General features: G+C 39.2%; 1 protein-coding gene across 5 annotated transcripts in view; it reads left to right on the top strand.

Moving 5' to 3' along the window:
- Positions 1-22,950, top strand: part of fndc1 (fibronectin type III domain containing 1) — a 41,073-nt gene that overhangs the window by 13,360 nt on the left and 4,763 nt on the right. For 4 of the 5 annotated variants that reach the window (XM_085382472.1, XM_085382473.1, XM_085382475.1 and 1 more), the window contains 14 exons: positions 886-984; positions 1,174-1,291; positions 1,431-1,618; positions 2,203-2,310; positions 2,641-2,829; positions 3,549-6,206; positions 6,320-6,435; positions 9,171-9,282; positions 10,385-10,729; positions 11,455-11,529; positions 12,481-12,639; positions 16,306-16,542; positions 19,437-19,545; positions 22,727-22,806. In XM_085382472.1, coding sequence (XP_085238598.1) covers positions 886-984; positions 1,174-1,291; positions 1,431-1,618; positions 2,203-2,310; positions 2,641-2,829; positions 3,549-6,206; positions 6,320-6,435; positions 9,171-9,282; positions 10,385-10,729; positions 11,455-11,529; positions 12,481-12,639; positions 16,306-16,542; positions 19,437-19,545; positions 22,727-22,806 — 4,593 coding nt within the window. The remainder of the gene's footprint in view (positions 1-885; positions 985-1,173; positions 1,292-1,430; positions 1,619-2,202; positions 2,311-2,640; positions 2,830-3,548; positions 6,207-6,319; positions 6,436-9,170; positions 9,283-10,384; positions 10,730-11,454; positions 11,530-12,480; positions 12,640-16,305; positions 16,543-19,436; positions 19,546-22,726; positions 22,807-22,950) is intronic. The other variant, XM_085382476.1, reaches the window with a different exon arrangement.

The raw sequence follows: 22,950 nt of genomic DNA on the forward strand, positions 1-22,950 counted from the left end.
TTAATTAAATAGATTGGTTTCATAGCACAGAGTGTAATTTACAAATTTTCCTCATTATTTCATTCACTTTGTGTAGTGCACCAGCACCACTGGCAGCAAAACAGCTGCAGACCATGATACTACCACCACCATGCTTGACATTTTGTACAGTGTTTAGGTTTAAGAGCTCTTGTTATTGTGACCAAATAGCTCAATCTTTATCTAATGTGACTATAAAACCTTTCTGCAGGAGGCATTTTGGCTTATACGTGTGGGCAGCTGCAAATTTTATTCGAGCCTGAAGGTGTCAGTTTTGGAGAAGGGGTTTCTTTCTTGGTTATGACCCTCTCAGTCCATTGGAGAAGCGGTTTCTGTCTCCATGGTGATGGAAACTGATGATCTAGGTGTTTGCAGTTGTTAAGAAATGGTTCCAAGAGACCTTCCCAACTTGTGGAAATCTACATATTGGAGCCTGTACATAAACTTTTAATCCTGTGTGGATTAGAGAAAATCCAAAATCCAATTAAAGTTGTGCACTTACTGCTTGTTTTTAAAGTATGTAATAGATGCTTTTGAGTCATTCTACCCTGGAAAAAGAACAGTTCAAATAAATGATTAAAAGCCCTAAATTGCTATGAAATTCATGCCCATGATTACTGTATGTATGTATCTTTGACTGTGACTTTAGGTGGCACACAATAATTTCCTGTGGCAAAGATTACTGAAATAAACCAGCAATAAAAAGGTTAACAACATCTAGAAGGCATTTGGATTTGTCCTAGTTTCTTATTTATTTGTTTGTTTCCTATTGAAAATAATTTAGCTAAGAGGATACATTTTTTGTACTATCTTTAGTTTCCAGAGTGTAAACCCTGGCCGTGCCTGGTATCCCTTTTTTATTCATAGCGTCTGAGTCCGTTCATGTGGTGTCACTGCAGGCACAGAAGGCCCAGGGTCAGAGCAAACCTGCCAACAGACCAGTCACAACCAAAACAACCACACCAGGTACCTGCAGGTTTATAGAGAATCATTCTGTATGTCTTTTTTTCATAGTAGATATAGAAAATCTGCAAAAATTCTGCAAAACTACCTTGCCAAAGTTTAGAAGAAGTCAGGGGATGATGTATATCCAGTGACTTTAATATTCGTTTGGATCCAGACATTTGGGTTTTTATCTCTTTGTGTGTTGTCTAGCTCCACCTGAACATGAGGCCCAGGACATCAGTGTCAGGGTCATGTCTCCTAAATCAGTTCTCATTTCGTGGGTTGACCCTGCTGTCGAGATGGAGAAAGTTGCCCCTGGGGCATCCAGGTGGGCCCTGTTAAAGTGTCAGTTAACAAGGGGGGAAAAAAAGAAAAATGATGACAAGTAGAGAAAAAATAAAACTGAAGTCTAATCTTTCTCAATGGAATAAGGCATTTTCTTCATTTTCTTTTTATTCTTAACTCAGATCATACACAGTTAGGTACAGGGAGAAGGGTGAGTCAGCACGCTGGGAGTACAAGGAGAGCACGCAAAGGAGAATTTTGATAGACACCCTGTCTGCTGACAGCATGTATGAGTTCTCTGTCAGAATCTCTCAGGAAGAAAATCACAGCAAGTGGAGCGACTCAGTCTTTCAGAGGACTCCAGAGTCAGGTATGTGTTGACTCTGTTTGCTGAGAATTACTTACATGATATCTCATAGTGTATGATGCAGTAGGAGTCTGTAACTGTGTGAAAGAAGTGAAGGGTTATAAAGAGCCAAAACCACTGACTTTTTTTTAATAAAATGAAAACAGAAATGATTTTTTTTTTTTTTTTTAAAATACAAAAGGCAATTCATTCTTGCACAACCCTTTTAAGCTTCTTTCCTCATACCACATCTCTTCACATTCGCTGCCTATTATTCCTTTTTGATATATCAGCCTAGGTTTGGCTGCTGCGCTCCCATTATTGAAGCTTATATACCACGTTTCAGCTCCTGAGCTGCAGTTCATTGGAATGTCAACATTTACTGCCTGGCTCACAGTTTAGGTCTCCGTCATACACAATCTCAGGGGGCACGATCTGACAGTGTATGGCAGCAATATTTTCCTCAGTTGTAGCCTTCTGGCACAAATATCCTTACTGTTTTTACATGCTTTAAGCAGCAATTTCCTCACCCTTTATACTTTCTGTTGCCTATGCTACTTGTTTTCCATCCTGTCTTTCCATTCACTTTTACTCTTCACTTTCACAAGCACCATCTGGGCCACCTGAGAACTTTGAGGTCAAGCCATTAAGAGGAAAAGGGACTGCTGTTGTAGCAACATGGGATCCACCTGAAGAGCCCAATGGGAGAATAAAAGGTCAGACCATTATAATGAAACTATTGTTATTATCATGATGGCAAAACATAACAATTATTCATTTTCGTGCCATGATTACTCCACCTACGTTGGTGTTCTATGTTGGCCACGGATCTTTCACCCAGTGACAATATTTGCATTGTTTATGGATGTGTCCTACAAAACAAAGTGCAGCATGCTGATGTCACAGGGCTAATCTTTGCTGTGAGTTTACTGTCACTGTTGGAACAAATAAAGAAAGCCAACTAATGCTTTCCAGACATGTTGAAATAGCATCAGTATTTTCTCTTGAATGATCTCACTACCTTTCCAAACTTCTCTTTCAAACAGAGTTCATCTTGACTTATGTCCCTGCCATGAAGCCTTTTGAAACAAAAAGCGTGAAGTACCATGGAAGCACCACGACAGCCACCATAGATAACCTCACACCTGGAGACCGTTATATTTTCACCATTAAGGCCACCAATAGGAAGGGACAAGGACCACAGAGCAAGACCTTCAGTGTCGCCATGCCAGGAAGTAAGCATATTTGATAATGTAATTATATAGTCACTGGGGAAAACAGTCCTTGGAGACTATGCCACATGTGGCACAGCAACTTTGGAGTTGTTGCTTCAAAGATGGGGACCAGGTCTGTGACCACTTACAGTCAGTTGCTGTCTTCAAAACAACCTTGTCTACCCTTTTGCCATCTGTTGCAAATCTGTTGCTGTCTGAATACACAGAATTTCACAATAATCAGAAATTTACATAACTACTTATGGCCATAGTCCAGCCAGAACCTTATAGATTTAAAACATAAATACCAAAAAATTTCCACAAATAGTAATATAGTTGCTGCAGGACTCTCAATTTAACTGATTTAAATTAAAATTTTGTAGGCACTTGATAACCAGGCTTTTGTTATAGGGATATAACCAGAATGCAACCAGTTTTCAGCAGTTATTTCCAAACATTTGCCAATCTGTCTTCCAACTGGTCCAAGTCAGATTGTGCTTTTTGGGTAACAGGTTGCCTTCCACTAGGCAGTTGAATATGGTTGACCTCTGGGTATCTTGCAATTTCATGCAATCATTTGCTGAAAGCAAAAAAAGATGTACCGCCTAGTTCCTAGTTGCAAGGACGTTGCTGTCCTTTTTCCTCCTGTTGTGATTGAGCTATTAGGCATATGTGTGCATTTGAGCTTGAGACTTGCACATTCTAAATTTTCATTGTCATTGTTATTTTTTGTCTCCTAGCAGGCAGCAGTGCTGCCTCAGCATTTTCAAAAAGCAAGGACAGCCGCAGGACTGGCCACACGCCTTCCAAACAAGATACCGACCATGATGACATCCAGTCAACAGAAGTGCCAGAAATACCAACCATACAAAAGCAGCCACTCCCTGCTGCACCTGTCAACAGGCGTTTTCGTCCACTTTCCCAGACACGCTCCTATCACAGCATCTTCTCTTCCGTCAGGGGGTCAATCAGGAGAGCAGGAAACAGAGGCTCTAACAGAAGAAGGGCTAAGAATGATGAGGAACAGGAAGAGGAAGAGGAAAAGGAAAACAAAGTACCCACAACACCACGTCCAGTAGAAGAGACTACAACAATGGAATTTGTACCAGAGCCTAAAGATAATGATGTTTCCCCTGAAACTGAGGATGAAGATGAATATGATGAAGAGCCTCTGACTACTAAAACCCCCTCCCTCAAAGTTTTAACACCTTCTCCAACTAAACCTGCATTTAATCGACTTAATCCACCAAGAAGAAGGCCATTTAAGATTAGGGTCCATCAAAAAGCAGGATCCAAGGATGCATCCACTGATTCATCTTCATCCTCATCTTCCGCATCATCTTCTTCTTCTTCTGCTTCATCATCATCATCATCCTCTTCTGCTTCATCATCTTCTAATTCTAATTCCCCCACCTCCACTTCTTCTTCTACCTCTTTGGATTCCTCCTCATCTTCCTCATCATCCCCTTCTACGACCTCACTGTCCTCTCCCTCACAAGAATCTGCAGCAAGCAGAAAGGACTATGTAGCTCTCACATATCCAGAGTCGAAAAACACCTTTGAAAAGTCCAGCATAACACATGCAAAACCCTCCACATCACTTGCAAAAGTGAACAGTTCACAGCAGACACACGTTACACCTGTAGGTAGAGGTTCCACTTCAGCAGGACGCGCCAGTGGCACTGGTTTTGGTTCTAGATATGGTTTAGGCCGAAGATACCCTGGGAGCTTGTTAAGAGGGAATTCTACCCGAATGTTGAATGGTTACAAACCTGCTGTCATCTCACAGTCGAGTTCTCCAAGAAGAACTCAGAGTCAAGTAACTTCAAGCATACATAGTTCAGCAACGTCACAGGCCACTTTACCGGAAAACACTCAAAACCACGAAAAGTCAAGCACTCTCAATCCATCAACATCAAAGTCAAAATCAGGAGGGACTTCCAATGGTGAAGATGTCTTGGAGTCCCATAATTCTGACAAGTCACGTTCTACTTTAGAATCTAGGTCTCATGGCTCGACATCTTTGCAAGTGACAAATCCATCCACTTCACAAAGAAATGCGAACCACCCTTCCACTGCAAATACATCAGGATTATCTCAAAGAACTTCACAAAGAGAATCTCACAGTTCTGCAAGATCACATGACACACACAACTCACAGAGTTCTCACACATCATCTGAGGGAGACACATCAAATGTGGAAGGAAATGATGACACTAACTACAAAAACACAGAAAGAGAATTAACTAAAGTTGAGGACTCTGCTTTAACTACTAGAACACAACCGACAGAGAAGCCAATGAAGAAGGACAAGGAAAAAGATGAAGGAACTAAAGAAAAACCCCCAGTTTCCGCAGGTACCAGAGTCAGGCCTTCATTTGCTGAAAGATACCCTTGGCTAGCTAGTCGTTACCCAGGAAAAGTCATTTCAAGTGCAAGGATAGCATCTCCAAGACAGGATAGTAGAGTTCCTTTGACCAGGATGTCATCTTCTGTTGGGGCTGGCAGACCGGTTTTGAGGGGGACAACTACCAGGGTCTCAGGGGCTACAGGTGCTGCTGGAGTGCCCTCAGTACAGGAAACCAGTGAAGATCCAAGTGCTTCTTCTACTCGTGACTCACTAAAGAATGGTTTTGGAGCCAGTTCGGTTAAGCCATCACTGATCAATCAAAATGTAGGCTCTGGCGGCACTAGAAACCCAGCTACCTCATCTTCATCATCTTCCTCTTCACCATCCATCTCTTCAAGTCCTGATCATCATCATCACTCCTTAAGTGGGCACAGAGACTCCGGTGAGCCAAGCCATAGAGAACTTACAAATGACAAACATAGCAATGAGGATTATCTCAGTGAGAAGAATGGGGAAAATGATAAAGTTGCCGATCCTATAGAAGCTCAAGAGAAGCCAGCAGAGTCTGATAAAAATGCAGAAGACAATGCAAGTGTGGATACAGGAGAAAGTTCATCCAGGACCAGACCTGGCACTTCCTCTGGAGTCCCTCTAACTAATCGTCGACCTGGTGTAGGGGTGAATGGAAGGGTACGCTCTCCTCTCTTACCAAACAGGCAGTTTGGTGGGTCTAGGCTTCCCCTAAGAGTACAACCAGCACAAAACTCTAGACTGGGCTCTTCAACATCTGACTCTACCTCATCATCATCTGATTCAGCTTCTTCCTCAAATTTACCCCAACCAGTACTGACCTCAGAGAGTGACATTAGCAGTGACACTACGGTGACAAGGACAGGGGGATTGATTGGAGGCAACTCCCACTCTACATTAACCTCATCATCCTCATCTTCATCTCGAGATAGCTTTAGGAACAATGGGAGTAGGCCTCGCTATTCCATCAGAGGGAAACAAAATAATGGCAGAGGAATCAAACCTAGCAATGGAAATGGTAACGTTAATTCCTATATGCAATTATGTGAAGTTTTTGACGTCAGTTTAACTCACAAATGTTTTAAATAATTTTATAACATCATGCCTCTGCTTATGTTCTGTACCTGTCAGGTAAAAATGGACGACCCAATCTGACAGCAACAGATGATAAAGAGTCCTCTTCCTCTCACGGAGCCAGCAAGGCCACTGGTCAAAGGTTTATCACTGGACCAGATGGAACAAAATGGGTAACTATATTTAATACACTAACCTTAGTTTTACCTGTTCCTGACTCTTTGAGCTGAAGTATGTCCAATATGATACTTATTGTTACAGTTTAGAGACCAGGACAGATCATCAGAAGGAACTGAACATAATTTATTGATATACAGAATTCACTTATGCTATTTGGTGATTAGACTCTGAGTCTGCAAGGTAGAATGAAAGATGATCATGGTATTAAGAATGGAGGCTGATTGGTTTGAAGGAGGCAGGATGAAAGATGATTGGACTACAGCAATGAAGTCAGCATGTAATGAATAGAATAGCAGCCAAACACTTGGGGAAACCAGACAACTGAGTGAATACAAATCCTCCTTATTAAACTTACACAAAAGCTTAATTTATAACAGTCAACAAATAAAAATGTAAAAAGTAAAGAGTTAAGAAGAAACACATTTTACCTATGAAGGTTTTAAGTAGTGATGTTCCTAGAGGCTAATTTGATAGCCATTTGATGGAGGGAAAAAAATCAGACTAGTCAACTAGTCTAAAAGACACAAAAAAGGCCTCAGATAACATTTGAAACTGAGCATACTTTAAATAGACAACTATTACGTTCCTTGCTAATCAAATAATGTTATACAATAAGTACTGTTGAAATGTTCAGCACTTTATATTGGGTAGCACATGCACACAGTGTCAGATTAGTATGACTAATGTTAGTGCTGCTTGTAGCAGAAGCTCTGGTTTCTTAAGTGGGAGCATCCACATGTTGGTGCAGCCTGTGGTTACACATTGGTTGGTTATATTTATTTTTTTACATCAAAATATAGGAGATCTACATCTCAATGTCAATCATTAACAACTTCTGTTTATGGAGAGAGTGGGAGGGTGGGGTGTAGCCATCAGTTAGTGCTGTAAATTCTTTCAGCCAGTAACTGCCATTACCGAAATTAATAAAATAAGAATATTGCATGCAACCGACTAGTATTTCTGGTGCTGACTAGCAAGGGCAGCGACTTTCAAACATTTAATCGATTAGTCATCAATAGCCTTAGTAATGAGTCTTGACTTGTTTGTCCACCAGAGGCCATTCTGCAACTTCCCTGTGGCCCGATCAAAAGTTTAAGATCACTTGAAAAATGGCAAAAAATCACATTTTGCATGGTTTGATCTTAACAAGATTCCAAGTAGAGCTCTGACCTGCAACAAGAAGAAATGGGAGTGAGACTAAACATTTTTTGTGCGTGCAATTTATTGAGAACAATAAAATTAAACTGAAACCAACTGTTTTAGAGCTGATCAAAAGTTTAAGACCACACCTCCACAAAACACGTAACCCCCCCCCCCCCCAAAACAGAAATCCAAGTTCCATACATGAACTCAGGAATGAGTAGCTCCACCATTATTGTTGATCACTTCAAAAATTTGTTGCAGCATGCTTGATGCAAGGGTTTCCATGAGGTGAGTGGGAACATTTCTCAAAGTGGTAAAGACGGATGCACGAAAGGCATCTACTGTCTGGAACGGTTGTCCTTTTTTGTAAACTTCCCTTGCCATCCATCCCTAAAGGTTCTTAATTGGATTTAGATCAGGGGGACATGCAGGATGGTCCAAAAGAGTGAATTCTCCTGGAAGAATTCCCTTGTCCTGCGGGCATTGTGTACTGTAGCGTTGTCCTGTTGAAAAACCCAGTCATTACCACACAGACGAGGGCCCTCAGTCATGAGGAGTGCTCTCTGCAACATCTGGACATAGTCAGCAGCTGTTTGACGCCCCTGCACCTTCTGAAGCTCTGTTGTTCCACTGAAGGAAAAAGCACCCCAGACCATTATGGCACCCCCTCCACTGTGGCGTATAGAAAACATCTCAGGTGGGATCTGCTTGTTGTGCCAGTAATGTTGGAAACCAACAGGACCATCAAGGTTACATTTTTTCTCATCAGAGGTTAAAACTTTCTTTGACCTTTCAATGTCCTATGTTTGGTGCTCTCTTGCAAAGTTCAAATGATCAGTTCTGTGGCGTTCAAGAAGACAAGGCCTTTGAAGACATCCCACCTCAGCAGTGAGGATGCGCTCCGAGAGACCCTACCTGACAGAAAATGTTTCAGTTTTAGTTTATTGTTTTCAATAAATTGCATGCTTTAAAAAAATGTTTTGTCTCACTCCCATTTCTTCTTGTTGCATCTTGAAGCTCTACTTGAAACCTTGTTAAGATCCAACCATGCAAAATATGATTTTTTTTGCCATTTTTCTTTTGACTGGGACTATATTTTTGTTAAAAATAAAAAATAAAGCTATTAATTTAGACTAAAAACTGGAAACAGAGTGGTGGTTAGACTCGAGGAGTTTACCCACCCATTTACGCAAAATGTTCTGGGACTGAACAATGAAAGTACAATATGTTTGTTGTTCAGAAGTGAGATGAGATGTAACATAAGCTGTGTCTGTGGTTAGAATTCGTCACCTTTGTACTTTGTACTTCGGCTGATATTAGTTTTACTCTCAGAAAAAAAAGTAACAGAGCTAATTGTTCAAAAAGCTGTCTTTCAAAGTAACAAATGTGGAAAGTTATTCACCTCTTTAAAAAGTCTTCAAAATTCCACAAGTCAGATGTTCCCACTTAAACTGTTTACTGTATGTCTATGTTTATGAGAACCCGTTTTGAATAGGACTATGACTTTCCTAAGCATCACAGTCAGGATGAAGCGTACTCCTCACATGAGGCTCCATCAATTTTGCAAACATGTTTCTTTCTTTAGGTGGTAGATTTGGAGCAGGGGATACTTATGAACGGGGATGGAAGAGTTCTCCAGGACTCCCAGGGCAAACCCAAAAGAGTGGTCCTCGGAGAGGATGGACGCACTATTTTTGGTGAAATACTTCAGCCATTTTTATCTTAACATCTACAGCTTGGACAATGTATTTAAAAAGTGCAGTGAGTCCATTATTGGCTAGATACAGACACAACTTTTGTATGTTTGCCTCTGTACACTGCCACAGTGAATTTTAAATCAGACAATCAAGATGCGATTGCATTACAGTCTTCCAGGTTTAATCCTTTGGGCTTCATAAATATTTTGCAATAATAAAATCATAAAATCTTTATGTACTGAACTAGAGTTTGCAGCCAAAAGCTTCATGGTTTCCATTTTTAGTGACCATTCTGCTGGATCAGTCTCAGAATCATTAGTGAACATCTGTTGATCAGTCTACATTACACCTTAGGAGCAAAACAGGATGTTTTGGTGCAGATTTCAGGAATTATAGCCAGTTTTATACACAGCCCCCTATTTTATCAGCTCAACTGACTGACAAGAAGTTTCATAACCAGATGAGGCCTGTCATGTACAGTATGACATGACAAATGAAGCAAACATAATGTCTGAAGTTCATCCAAAGTTGATTTTGTATTTTAGAGTTTTTCTCTGTAATTTTAAATATAAAGCCACAAGAGACAACAGTTATAAGCAATAGAGTATAGGGTTATAGGAGTATCCAAATAAAGAAGAGTACTTAACAGATCATAAATTATTTGGCATGTAACTATGTCAAAAACACTTTTAATCAGGCAGGCGTACCAATGTTGAGGTCTACAGTCAGAGATGCATCTGTCAGATTATTATTTATTTGTTTGTTTATTTATTGGTATTATTATTGCAGAGGCAGAACTACAAGAGCTGTATTGTTGTGGACTTGACTGCTTAATGAAATATCAGCTGAAAGTGCTTTAGAAACTTTGACCATTGTCAGCTTTCTGGATGCAGGTTAAAAACAAAACAGCTGTAGAAAAGCATTCTTTCACACCTGCTATTTTTTAATATTTCACAGTTATCACAAGCTTAATCTTTTTTTTTGCGTTACAAAAGAAACTCTGGTATTTTGCACCTTTATGCATTTTAGTGCAAATCTGGTTTGTATTGAAGACACAGGCATTAATATTCAGCTTCATTTCTACCCAATCACACATCGCCAGATCACATAGGTAGTCCTCTGGTAAGCCAGGACGGTATTGCGCTGTTTGGCCATGGGCGAGAAAGTCAACCTGTGATCAATCCAAAAGACAAGGTCCTCATGGTTGGAGGGAAACGTGTACTTGGATTGGATCGGCCTCGCCCCAGGACCTCCACCACCACCACCACCACTACTACCACCATGGGTCCTACTACCACACCTGAACCCACCACCACTGACTGGACCACAGAGGAGTTTACCACTGGATTTCCATACCCAACCTGTCCACCTGGGACCTTTTCCAAAACAGATGAATATGGTTATCCCATTCTGGACTCAGATGGAATCTTGGACTGCTATCCAGAAGGTATGTTTTTAACTGAAAATTCATATGCTGCAGACATTGTCATAAAATGCTCATCAAAACAGAAATATGTACAGCAGGAATAGTAGAATATACTCCAGTTCACCTACGTACACTATTGTTTACTTAATAGCTTTTCCACAGAGCTGAAGTCAAGTTCAGAGCCAGAATGTTCACATAAAAAACTATGACTTCACTAAATCTCTCAGTTGTATTATTTGTCATGACCATCTAGCCCAAGGCCAACAGTGCTTCCCGTTTGCAGCCACAGATCCCACTATAACCCTTTAAATGTGTATATAAACGTGTGATCGGGTCAGTTTGTGTGTCTGGATGTATAAGTGCCTGTGAGTGTCTATGTGAGACCACAGAAACCACATGGACATCTGGAGGCTAACTATAGCCAGAGTCCTGCTGGTTTAAACACACTATGAAACCATCAGTTGTGCATTGCATTAATGTTATTACACAAACAAAATCAAAGAAACAGACTTAGACAAATGCATAAACACAAAAAAGTAAATTATATAGATGCATACAGAGTAATTTGAAAATATTCAAGCTATACCAACAACACTATACTAGACGATCAAATTTGCAGATACAATGTTACAGCAATAATAATAATACGTATTTGTCTTACATTATAAGCTAAAATAAAATGCACTTCGAAATGTGTCTGCAGTCATGTGATATTGATGCTATAGCTTGTTCTACTTCTCTGACAGAGGACTCCTCAGGAATGGAAATGGACTTCATGCTTACAATGACCAGGGTGCCTGATGCTTTAGTTCTTAAGAAAGGTATTGGCTGAGTTTGGCTTCGGACCATCATAGCGCCACTGGGCTGGGACCAACTAAACTGCACTGTATGCTCACTGTTTGTTGTCTGTTACGCTGCACTGTTTGTTTATTGTCTGTTTATTTGTCAGTGCATCTGTTTGCAGGCTATTCCCATCTCTTCCCTTTTCCTTGCTGTGTCCTTCTTTGTTTCTCATTTTGCTTGTTTTGGTCACGGTTCATTGCTTGGATTTAGGATATTTTCCATTACACGCTGTATTTAATCACTTTTCTTCCTGGATACACACTGCATGTAAACTGACTTGCTGAAGAGAATGCAATGCACTTGCATTGCATTCAATGTTTTAACATTCTTTTGTAATGTAATAGCTGAACTCAAGCTTGAGCTGCAGAGGTTGGTTGCTGTTAGCAGTTGCACTTTCTTATTTTATTACAGTAAATTTTGAGATCTAAAGGAATCTGTTGCATGTGACATTCTTAGGTTTGCTAGAAAGGTCACAGTAAGTGTTGCAGTATTTTCTTAGCATTTCCCTGCCGTGCCTCATAGCTGGTTACATGTGTGTGGACCATGATGTAATGCTAAGGTCCACTGGTGCAGCGCAGGAAAAAAATATGTGATGAAAGAAGAAGAAGCCCACTGAATCCCGCCACATTGGTTTGCTTTGGAGACTTTTGAAACAGTTGTTGTCTTCAAGTCTCTCCCCCCCAAGCCCCCCACCACCCCCCATCCCCCTCCTCTACTTCCCACATGGAAAATATGGGTAGCAAAAGTACAGCTTTGGGTGTTGGGTCACACATCTGCCCTCAATTAATTAAATCTGACATTCTCATTACACAGATCATGGATCTGTGTAATGAGGATTAATGAAACACAGCAGCAGATTATTAAACTAGGATATAAATAACATAAATCTATTTGGATCAAAACCTCACCGACACATGTGCTTTTGCTAGATGAGTTTGTTGTCCAGACCACCCCGCCACCAACCACCACCACCACTACTACCACCACCACCACCACCACAGAGATCACGATGCCAAAGGTGCACATCAGACCCGTCAACAAAGGCCCTTCAAACGAGTTTGACCTGAGTGGGAAGAAGAGGTTCACAGGTACTTAAAGTCTTTTTTGTATATCTTCTTACAAATCCATGCTTGTACATACTCGTGCCTTAATGCGATCTATGCAGTTTCACAACATGCCACTCTTCAATGGCAAATATTACTACAATGTAAAAAGAAAAAAGTGAGTGATATGACTGCTTTTATGAGGAAGGATCACACAGTGTGATGAGACTGAAACTGGACACTTCATAGTGTCGTTCAGGTCATGTTTTTCAGGTCATTGTTGGAATTTGCAGAGCCACAGCTATAACAGTTCTTATCATCAAAAAGAAAAAAAACCTCCACAGACCTGCTCATTACTAAAGAACAGAGATAAAGTAGATAATTAGATAACATAAGGAGGCATTTGGAAGCCAAATATACTGTATTTCTATTTTAAAACCAGGTGTTTTAGGAGTTAGCATAGACTCAAAACAGCGCTATGATGAGACTGAATATTTGACTGATATTTCTCCAGAAACATGAGATGTTTAAGTAGGTAATGGTTTGTCAGCACCATGTTTACAACTGTTTTCTGGTGCTCCAAGTGGCCACAGAAAATATATAAAAATACAATATATAGGCAAAAGTATTGTCTTAATCTTTGAATTTGTGTGTTGCCAGTCCTGTTACAACAGATGTGTAAAGTACAGGGTCATGCAGTCTCCCTTTACAAACATTTGTGAAAAAATAGGTTGTTCTAACAAACTCAAATCAAGTGATGTGCTGTAATAGGATGCCACTATAGGCTCCTATAGGTGGCAGTACTTTTGTCCAATAGTATAAATCTACATATAACAAAAAATCTTTATGTACTGAACTAGAGTTTGCAGCCAAAAGCTTCATGGTTTCCATTTTTAGTGACCATTCTGCTGGATCAGTCTCAGAATCATTAGTGAACATCTGTTGATCAGTCTACATTACACCTTAGGAGCAAAACAGGATGTTTTGGCGCAGATTTCCACTCACTACACTAAAATATAGACATAATATGTTAGTTCAAAGACTTAAATTACTTTAGCTTCTCCCATATTTTAAGTTTAATATTACAGATTTCTATATGCATGATATACCCTTTAGTTAAACAAGCATTTACACTGCACTCTCTTTTTCTCCCACTTCCTCCAATTAGCTGTGAGTATATCTTTATTTGGGTTACTGTGAGTTTAGTCAAGAGACAGCTCAATTTCTTATTCATATGGATGGAGGTCTTACCCTGCTGTAAATAATAACCGGAGCTCTGTTTTATTTTGTAGAGGAGTAATACATTTTGGACCTTGATTTTGGTTTTCGTATCAATAAATAAATGCACGACCTTCTCAGGTTGCACGTTGACAACGTGCCACAAAAAAGAAAATATACAACCACACCTTAATTGGATCATAATAACTACGTTCAGGAAGGACATTTTATTCAGGGTCTTTAGACTTCATCCTTAACTATGGCCCCTACTGTCTTTTAACTGTTCTTGCGTGCTTTCTTTGGCCTCTCATACCCCGTCACCTCATATGGTTTCACAAACAGACTGAAATGTTCTCTCAACAGAAATAAAAGCAACATCTATGTTACTATTCCAAACACTACGTAATGTTAAAGGTCCTTTTAATAGGTGCCTTTTTGTAATAGCATGTAGACTCTAGCCACAGGCTTTAAAAATAAATTACAGCATTTCAAGAACATGATCAATAACTTCTTTTAACTGTGGATGTTTTCATGGTGAACATACGGAGAGTTTGAAAACAGACTGTTCTGTAATTAGTGCAAGACAGACTTCATAAAGTGAGAGCTGTTAAGTAGGATGACTAATGATAGTCAAAATTATTGCAATATTCAAACTACAAAAGCATCAGTTCCTTCGTGTCAATAAGGATTTCTGCTTCGCTGTGGACTCCAGATACACCTAAACATCTGCAGAGCAACAGAAGATGTTGTACAAGAGTTTGTAAAGACTGAGTTTGTAGTTTTCCTCATGGCGCGTCTATTGACTTTGTGGAAAAAATACTGGGAGTGCACCTTTAAAGTAGAGTTGTGGCAGCATGAAGCTGTTGTAAAAGTTTTGTAGTCACTGTGGCCAATGAGAGTCAAGGTTTATCTATTCTGCTTGTGAATGAGCTCAGAGCACAATTAGCTTCTATATAAGACATAAATAAAAGCTTTACTTTAACTTACTGACAGATTTAATGCAACATGTCATTATCATTTAGAATGATCTTTTCAAGAAGCATTGTGAAGGGAGAGATTTATTGCTGTGTTTTTATCAGTCATGTCAAGCCACAGTGAAACGATAGCACAGCTTCTCTCTCGGTACACGACGACTGTCCTGCGACTACACACCTCACATAGCCATCTGAAAGCTATTACTTTCCTGAGTCCAAAATGGAAATCATAAAAGTTAAGGCTGCTGACCTCAGCAGAGAAGGAAGAGTCTTTTGGCTCAATGTGGAGACTTCCTCTTTCCTATTTATTAGTTTAATATATCTTAGGTCCTCTTTAGCAGCCTGCCAGTTTACTGATATGCGTTTCATCAACCATCCAACATTGACTTCCCCTTCCTGTCCTTGCCCATGCTTGGTTTGTTTTGCATTAATCTGGCAAAAGCAGACATGGGACAAAAAGTATTAACTAATCATTTTCAGCAGTTGTGTGAATATGCGTTGGACTTACTTCCAGATGGATGGAATTTGCCGCATTGGGCAAGAAAATGAGCATCAGGATATTTGGACTATTAGAATGCAAATTTATGCCTTACTAGACTAATATTACAGCTGACATTATATGAACTTTCCTCATACTGTTTCCCAGTGACTTTTGATACACATCAGACTTACACACGCCAGTTTTTGCCTGTGTGATTTTGGATTTGTTTGGGGGTTTTTTTTGGTTTTTTAACAAGCAGAAGAAGATAGTGTGTCTCTGTAGGGAAGTGCTTTAAGCAGTGAAAAATGAACACATGAGGAAAGTAAAACATTTGGATCATTCACAAGCACGGGCCTCCACAGATCCTAGACATGTGGACACAGCCTTACAAGCACCCTATAGGCACATAAATCTGCTCACTGCGGTGGCAGATGATGTATTTCAGCGTATGAATGCAGAGAACAAAAGCCATATGACCACATATCGAAGGCTTTACCAGCCGAAACCCACGCAGTTTAACTGTCTGAGGGTTGATGAGTTGATACTGACATGTGCTAGACTTTCGGCATTCAAAGAGGGCCAGTCATCTGGGGAGGTGGGAGCGAGGCCAGACTTCAGTGGTTCCCTCCAAATCCCAGTTTGACTAGGAATTTTGTGATACTTGAAGTATTCACAGCTGTAGGTTCAGCTCTCCTTTCCAGAATCACTGAAAACAAGTAAAATTTTAAATGGAAAGGACAGGGAAGGGACAGTCAGATGAGCATGTGGCTAGAATCTGACTTCCTTATTACAACTCAGAAAAGAGAATTATAGTTTTCACCGCATTTGTAGAGGGAAAATAATAAATCAAAATTGGGTAACCAGAAAAAGTACTAGAATCTTGTCATGTCTTTTATTGTGTGCATTTACAATAAATATTTTAAAAATTACCAACGTTATATGTTTTTTTTTCCAAATTTTCTATATTAAGAAGATATCTTCCTCAAATTTATGTTATTAAAATAAGTAACCTAATCCTACATTTATTCTTTCCATCAGCTCCATACGTAAACTACATCCAGAAGGACCCGGGAGCACCTTGCTCTTTAACAGAGGCTCTGGAGTACCTTCAGGTTGACATCCTGGAAAACTTAATGAAAAATGACAGCCTGGCAACCAATCACAACCAGCCTCCCAAAAACAAGCCTCATAACTTCACTGTGGTCGCTATGGAAGGCTGCCACTCCTTTATCATCCTAGACTGGGCCCGCCCTCTCAAGGATGATATGGTGTCAGGTAAGAAATGTCATTAATCAAGATGGTTCTGTTATTTTACAGTGACTATGCATCGGTAGTTTTGTTTTGTTGGCTTTTATACATATTTTATCAGAGACATTTCCACGTTTTGTTTTTTTTTAATTAAACGTGGTGGAGCAGAGGGGACCCCCGTGGGGGCCACATGGGAAAAACCTAACTATGAGATATTTGTTTGAAAATTCAGCAAGTTCTAAAATTTTTATTGTGAACAAATCTCCCAACTTACTACTAACGAACTAACAAAATGCAGTGTTAATGACAGTCATAAATATGTTTAAATGTATTGAATGACAAAAGTAAAGACCAGTGTCTGTGTTTTAAATTCACCTTTGCACTGCATGTGATTACATTATTTGAGCGTTATTATAAAATGTTACTAAAGAAATGAAATGAAACTAAAGCTTTGAAAACAGGAAAGCTGTAGCTGATTTAAATTTGGTCAATGTTACCCTAAAGGTCGTCACGTCTCAATAGGTTTCAGTGCAGTTGAAACATTTTCCGGCAGATCGTTCAATGTGTGCAGAAATCACACATAAGCTCTTCACTTTTAAACTGACCTCAGTTTTGTGCGCAAGATCATCGCCCGTGACGACCAAGTACTTTTAAGCAGTTGAAAAGTCAGCTGAAGAGACAGACCAGGAGCTTGCTGTTGATTTTGTTTGACAGTTTGTCCCCCAAAGTGAGAATTTTAGTGAGGACTTCTACTGTTCAGTATTGAGGCATCTGATGGGAGAACTTTCAACAACAACAACCGGAGCTGTGGTGCACTCCAGAGTTTGATTGTGTGGCAGATTAGAGCACACTGTGAATACAGCTGTTTTTTGGCAACAAAAACTACCCGGACCACTAATTAGATCAATCAAATCAGTCAAATTCCAGCAAAGTATTGCTGTGTTTACATTTTTCTGTGACATCCACACCTGTTTAATACATAGTCTGTTTCATCATATTCTCATCTGTTGTGGTTCACCAGATACCTTGAACATGTTATCAGCCTCCCTCCAGACTCACATTTTAGAACTCAGTCCAGCAGCTTATTGGGAATAAATTGTGAAAGCGCAGACGGCGTAGAACACTTGGAATAGTGTTCCTAAACTCCCACCGCTTCTCAGAGAAAACCAGAATTCATCTGACCTTGAAATTGACACATGGAAAAAGGGAAAAGAGAGGAGAGTGGAGATAACGGCCTTCTGTATGCGCTATCAGAGGTAGCAATCTGGCCAGCAAGAGAAGCAGTATGTTTTCTTTGGCAGGCAACCACAGACTCATGGTCATGCAGTGCACAGGTTCATCATCTGATGTGTATAACAGATAGGTCTGTGCTGTCACTAGTCTTTTCTTTCCTTGGATTCTTACCCACTGTTCTTGGTTACTTAAAGTTTTATTAGACTTTTGTGCCTTATCTGTCTGTGCTTTTTTGGCATCAGTGATTACTATTTCTCCCATTTAAACTGTCCTAAATAATAACTTCAGATATCTACTTTTTTCTTGCCCACAAATCTTATTATAGAAATGAAAAAAAGGAAGAATCGATCGCAATAAGAAGGATTTTCCATGTGCACAAAATCTGATGTAGTTTCTTCTTTAGTATTTTGTTGACCTCCATTGTTGTCACAATTTCCTGTGTTTCCTTTCCTTTCCTTTCCTAATGGTCTAGGCTACTATATATTACTCTAGATATACAATATACATTAACTGGCATATATATATGCGGGATTAGTTCACACATCCAGAGCTAATCACAAAGGACTGTTTTTGTAATTAGGGGGTGTTTGCACAACCATGCATTACGACTTGCGGGTCATGGCTTTTTTTAATAACTATTGCATGGAAACAGCTGTTAGCATCTGGTTTTGTGAGTTTTCACCTGTACCCAACTTCTGGTTCCATTTACTCTGATGCATTGAGGGCATTTTCTTTGAAGGCTTTAGACAAAACATACACTTTATTCACTGAATACTTTAATTGTTGCTTTTGGCTTAAAGAACTACCTTCAAGAGACACAATTTATACCCATAGTAGGAGAAATTGCCCTCTATAGATTACACAGACAGACAGCAAAAGCAAGGATACTACTCTATCAAACCTCGATTTAACTATGCAAAAGGAATGAGGAATAAAAACTCAACAGAAGAAAAACAAAGTAGCTAGTATTTCCCTTCTCATCTGTCAGCAGCCAGCTGTGTTGGTCCAGCGCCAGTAAAAACAGAAAGTCCTGCTCAAAAGTCCAATAGAAACAGTCGGTAGTTTGACGTGCAGCTGAACTGGTCTCCATAGTTTTAAAGTGAGCGATCGAGGGCTGTGTGACCTCAGGTATTCACCGGATTCTGAGGATTTGTCTGTGTGTCTGAGAAGAAGAAGAAAGCAGACAGAGAGGAAGGCAGGCTGGAAGACAGTCGGTATGAGCAACAGAAAATGCAGAACTGCAGATTTTCTTTATAGTGTTTGAGACCACCTACTCCCACAAAGGAATAGTTTGACATGAACTGTAAATATGAAGCTGCCACCAGCCACTAGGAGGCTTAACCTCATCACCGCAAGGTTGGCTGGGCTGCCAGTGGAGACTTGAGGAACTTATTGCACGCTGCCAAGAACTTCTGGTATATGGCCCTTATTTTTACACCTTGGTTTTGAACTGTGTCAGGTTGACTCTTTCCATATGTTTCAGTCTTTGTGCTGTGCTATGGTAACCAAATTCTGGTGGCCAAAAAAAGAAAACAAAAAGGATGTAGGTCTATTTCTCAAGATATCAAACGTTTCCTGTTATGCTGACCCTCAAATTGATATAAACATAAAAATTCTACATCTGCTTTAGAGATTTTCATTTTAATGACTAAGGAGACCTGCAATTAATTTTGTGTTATTCTCTGCAGGCTACATGGTCCAGAGTGCCTCATACGATGACATCCTCAACAATAGGTGGTCCTCTAAAGCTGCCACTGGGACACACCTGGCTGTGGAAAATCTCAAGCCCAACTCTAGGTAACATATTTTATTGTGTATGTTTACAGTATGTTAATGTTCTCTAGATGCATTTGCACGTACAATGTGTGAACATCCAAAATACTTTCCAGCTGGAGCAGTGTACAAGATCATCTCCCATGTGGGAGTCATAAAAACAAAAGAAGCTTATTTTACAAACAAAGACTTGCTTAGCTGCATGAATCTTTTACCTTGACCTCTGCGTGACCAAATATGCATGTTGCCTGTGTGTTCTGTGTGATTGCATGTAGATGTTTTTGTTTTGTTTTGTTTGGAACATGGCTGACTGTGATCAAATTAGTTTTATATTATTCAAAGCATGTACATTTTATGCAGTAGTGGCAGGAAAAGTCTTTAAAGTGGAAAACCAGCAGTTTGGTTAAGAAACAGATATGAATCTTTTTTTGTGACGTGCAGTAAAACTCAGATGAGACCCGAGAAAATTCAGCGGAACATAAATACAGCACATATTATCTGACACTTGCACAGAGATACAGCCATCTCAGTCTGTTTCAGTTATTAGAGCATGTTTCCACAGCCGTGTGTTACGAGACATGGGTCATGGCTGTTAAAATAAATGCATGGAAACATGAACCCAAGACAGAAAGAGAGTCTTGGATTCCTTTGTTGTTCACCTGTGCTTTTAGGGGTTTCTGCTAAAAGAATTTACGATACTCTAAATGGTGCAGTAACTTATACCTAGTTGCAGTAATTTAAAAATAGATTAATTTTTTCGAAATCGATACACAAAGTTTATGTGTTATTTAGTCAGTTGGTGCATTTAGGCCATCCAGATAATCTTCAGCAGTTCTCAATAAATATAGTGATTAAGTACTGGCAAGTGCAAGAAGACACAAAAGTGAAACTACTTTATATCCTTTAGCAAAAACAACATGTGTGAACCATGCATAGTTCAAATGAATGCTATTAATGGACACTAAAGGCTTTTATATAGTATATTGCACAGTCTAAAGCAAGAGTCTTTTTAGGTTTGTGAACTGTCAAAAAAACAGATGAACACAAAAAGCTTTCCAAAAGTATGCAAAGGGTTTTTATTCCCGCCAACCAGTTTATATCCAGGATCACGGAATGGTTTATGGGATAGTGTTGGCATTTCCCATGCTGGAGGCTCCTTCATGGTTTCCAGAACTACTGAGCAAATTTGTATTGCATTGACTAACAGCATAACTGCATATAAGTGAAACTTATCCTTTTTTTTGCATCCACAAGTTTCCCTCTTTCTATCAGTGAGTCATGTGGTGGGTAATACTTTATAATAACTACACAAGCATTAATAAGTTATTAGTGAAGACCTCAGATGGGTTATGCATGAATTTTACAATAAATATTTCTATGTTGCGTATTGCTTTGTGCTCTTCCTGTTGTGTCATTTATAACAGCTTTGTAAGGCATAAATAGGTTCACTTTAGAAAAACTCGTAACTCCTTTAATAGACCATGAATTACAATATTAGATAAGTATTTATAAAACCTCAATTAACATTCTCACAAATAACTGATATCTTAATCATTACATGTATAAATGTATATCTATGTACTCTGTTAATTACTAAGACTTTTTAAATTATTTCATAAACCATTACAGCTCCTAAAAAGCTATTTTTTACTTGATGTAATACTTAAAAGTGGTGAATCCATCATTTGTAAAGTATAAAATGCTGACATTAGTCCCTTTATATGAGCTTATTTAGCAAGAACCTTTTATGTCTGTGTTTATAAATGACATATTACAGAGAAGTAATGCTTTATAAAGGATGACTTGAGTATTTCCTAATACCTTACTAACCCTTAATAGTGTGCTTTGTTTTAAAGTATTGCCATATAGTGCATACATAACATATATATTCTACTTCCATTGTATATAAGGTTTTTTTTAAATGTAAAACTGGCTTTCGTCAAACAAAAGTCTAGCAGTTTTCACTCTAAATAGCTAATGAATACCTGAACTTGTAAAAATGGAAATCTGCAACCATTTAACAACATGTAGTAATTCATTTAAAGCCTTTTTATGCATAGAAATTGACAATTTTCTAATTTCCCTACTTCTGGTTTTCTAAGCATCTATTTCTCCTGCTGTATGTAAGAGAAGTTTACAGAATACAAATTGGTTGTGAATTTCTTACATATGTGAATATTTTTGAAACAGTTTAAAATTGGCTTTTGTGGGTTCATCTTGTGGTTCAGCTGTCATTTATTATGAAAAGCATATTATGAGGCCAGGCCAGATTTGGCTTGAAAAGGTACAACATGTGCAGTTGCCACATAGAATTTCTTTTTGAATGAAGATCTCTGCATTGAAAGTTTCAAATAGCAAGCAACTTTGGTCCTTGATACTGTATTTGTTTTCACAATGTCCTTTTTTTCCTACCCACTCAGATTTCTTCTCGTCTTTCTTCTTCCATGACGTCATCTCTCTATAGCTGCATTGCTTTCTTCTCTCCCTCTCCCGTGACATAATTTGGTGAGCCTCTTCATATGGCCGTGGTGATTGGATCCAGGCTTCATGGCTGTATGTGTTGAAAGTTTTTAGACTTGAAATTGACAGATGATGAACTTACTGTGTGTGACCTTGCACAGTATACGAAAGCTCACGCGCACACATCATGCACAGTGGAAAAATTTGCAGTCTCTCAGTGTTGTCACTGCTGTTTTTTTTCAAATGTGACAGGACTTTATAATTCCTCAACCACCTGGAGATGAAATGAGATCACTGTTTGGCTTTGTTTTGCACTCTGGCAAGAAAGCTCGTGACATCTAGTAACGCTTTTGGGTGACAAATTTCTCTTTTGATTAGAGTCTCTCTCGCTTTCTTTACTTTTCCACATCCTTCCTTTTTGTTGTCATTCATTCTTCTACTTTCCTCTCAGCTGTTAACCTTTGCTTTTATAGATGTGTCTTTTTCCTCTCAACAATCCCTTTTGCCTCACCTCAGTCCTGCTCTCCTTTTCCCTTGAACGTGAGAGCCTTTTTATTGTGCTGCGCTCACTTTGGATTCATACAAGCATAAATCGGGCTACTCTTAAATCTTAAAGAATGTCAAGTGATCTGCTGCGATCGTTATCATTTTCCTATTTTTAACCAGTAACAACAAACAGGTGGAGTGGCACGTTAAATGCTAAAACTTTTATTAAAGCTATACTTTGTGCTCTGTTGTCATTCAGGTACTACTTCAGGGTGCAAGCGAAGAATGTGTTTGGTGTGGGACCATTCAGCGAAACGCTCTCCTATGTTACTGAATCAGGTTGTATTCTGTCATCACCTGCAACTGTAAACTTTGAGATACCCTAATGATTAAAGTTCAGACTGACTCTACATTTTCTTTCCTTACTGTACAAAAATAGAAGAATAATTCTCGCGGTTATATTCAGCGCACAATATTCACACA

Source organism: Rhamphochromis longiceps, linkage group LG15, assembly GCF_057381845.1.
Source record: "Rhamphochromis longiceps isolate RC_006_pf linkage group LG15, R_longiceps_female_GT1.1, whole genome shotgun sequence".
Taxonomy (NCBI): Eukaryota; Metazoa; Chordata; class Actinopteri; order Cichliformes; family Cichlidae; genus Rhamphochromis; species Rhamphochromis longiceps.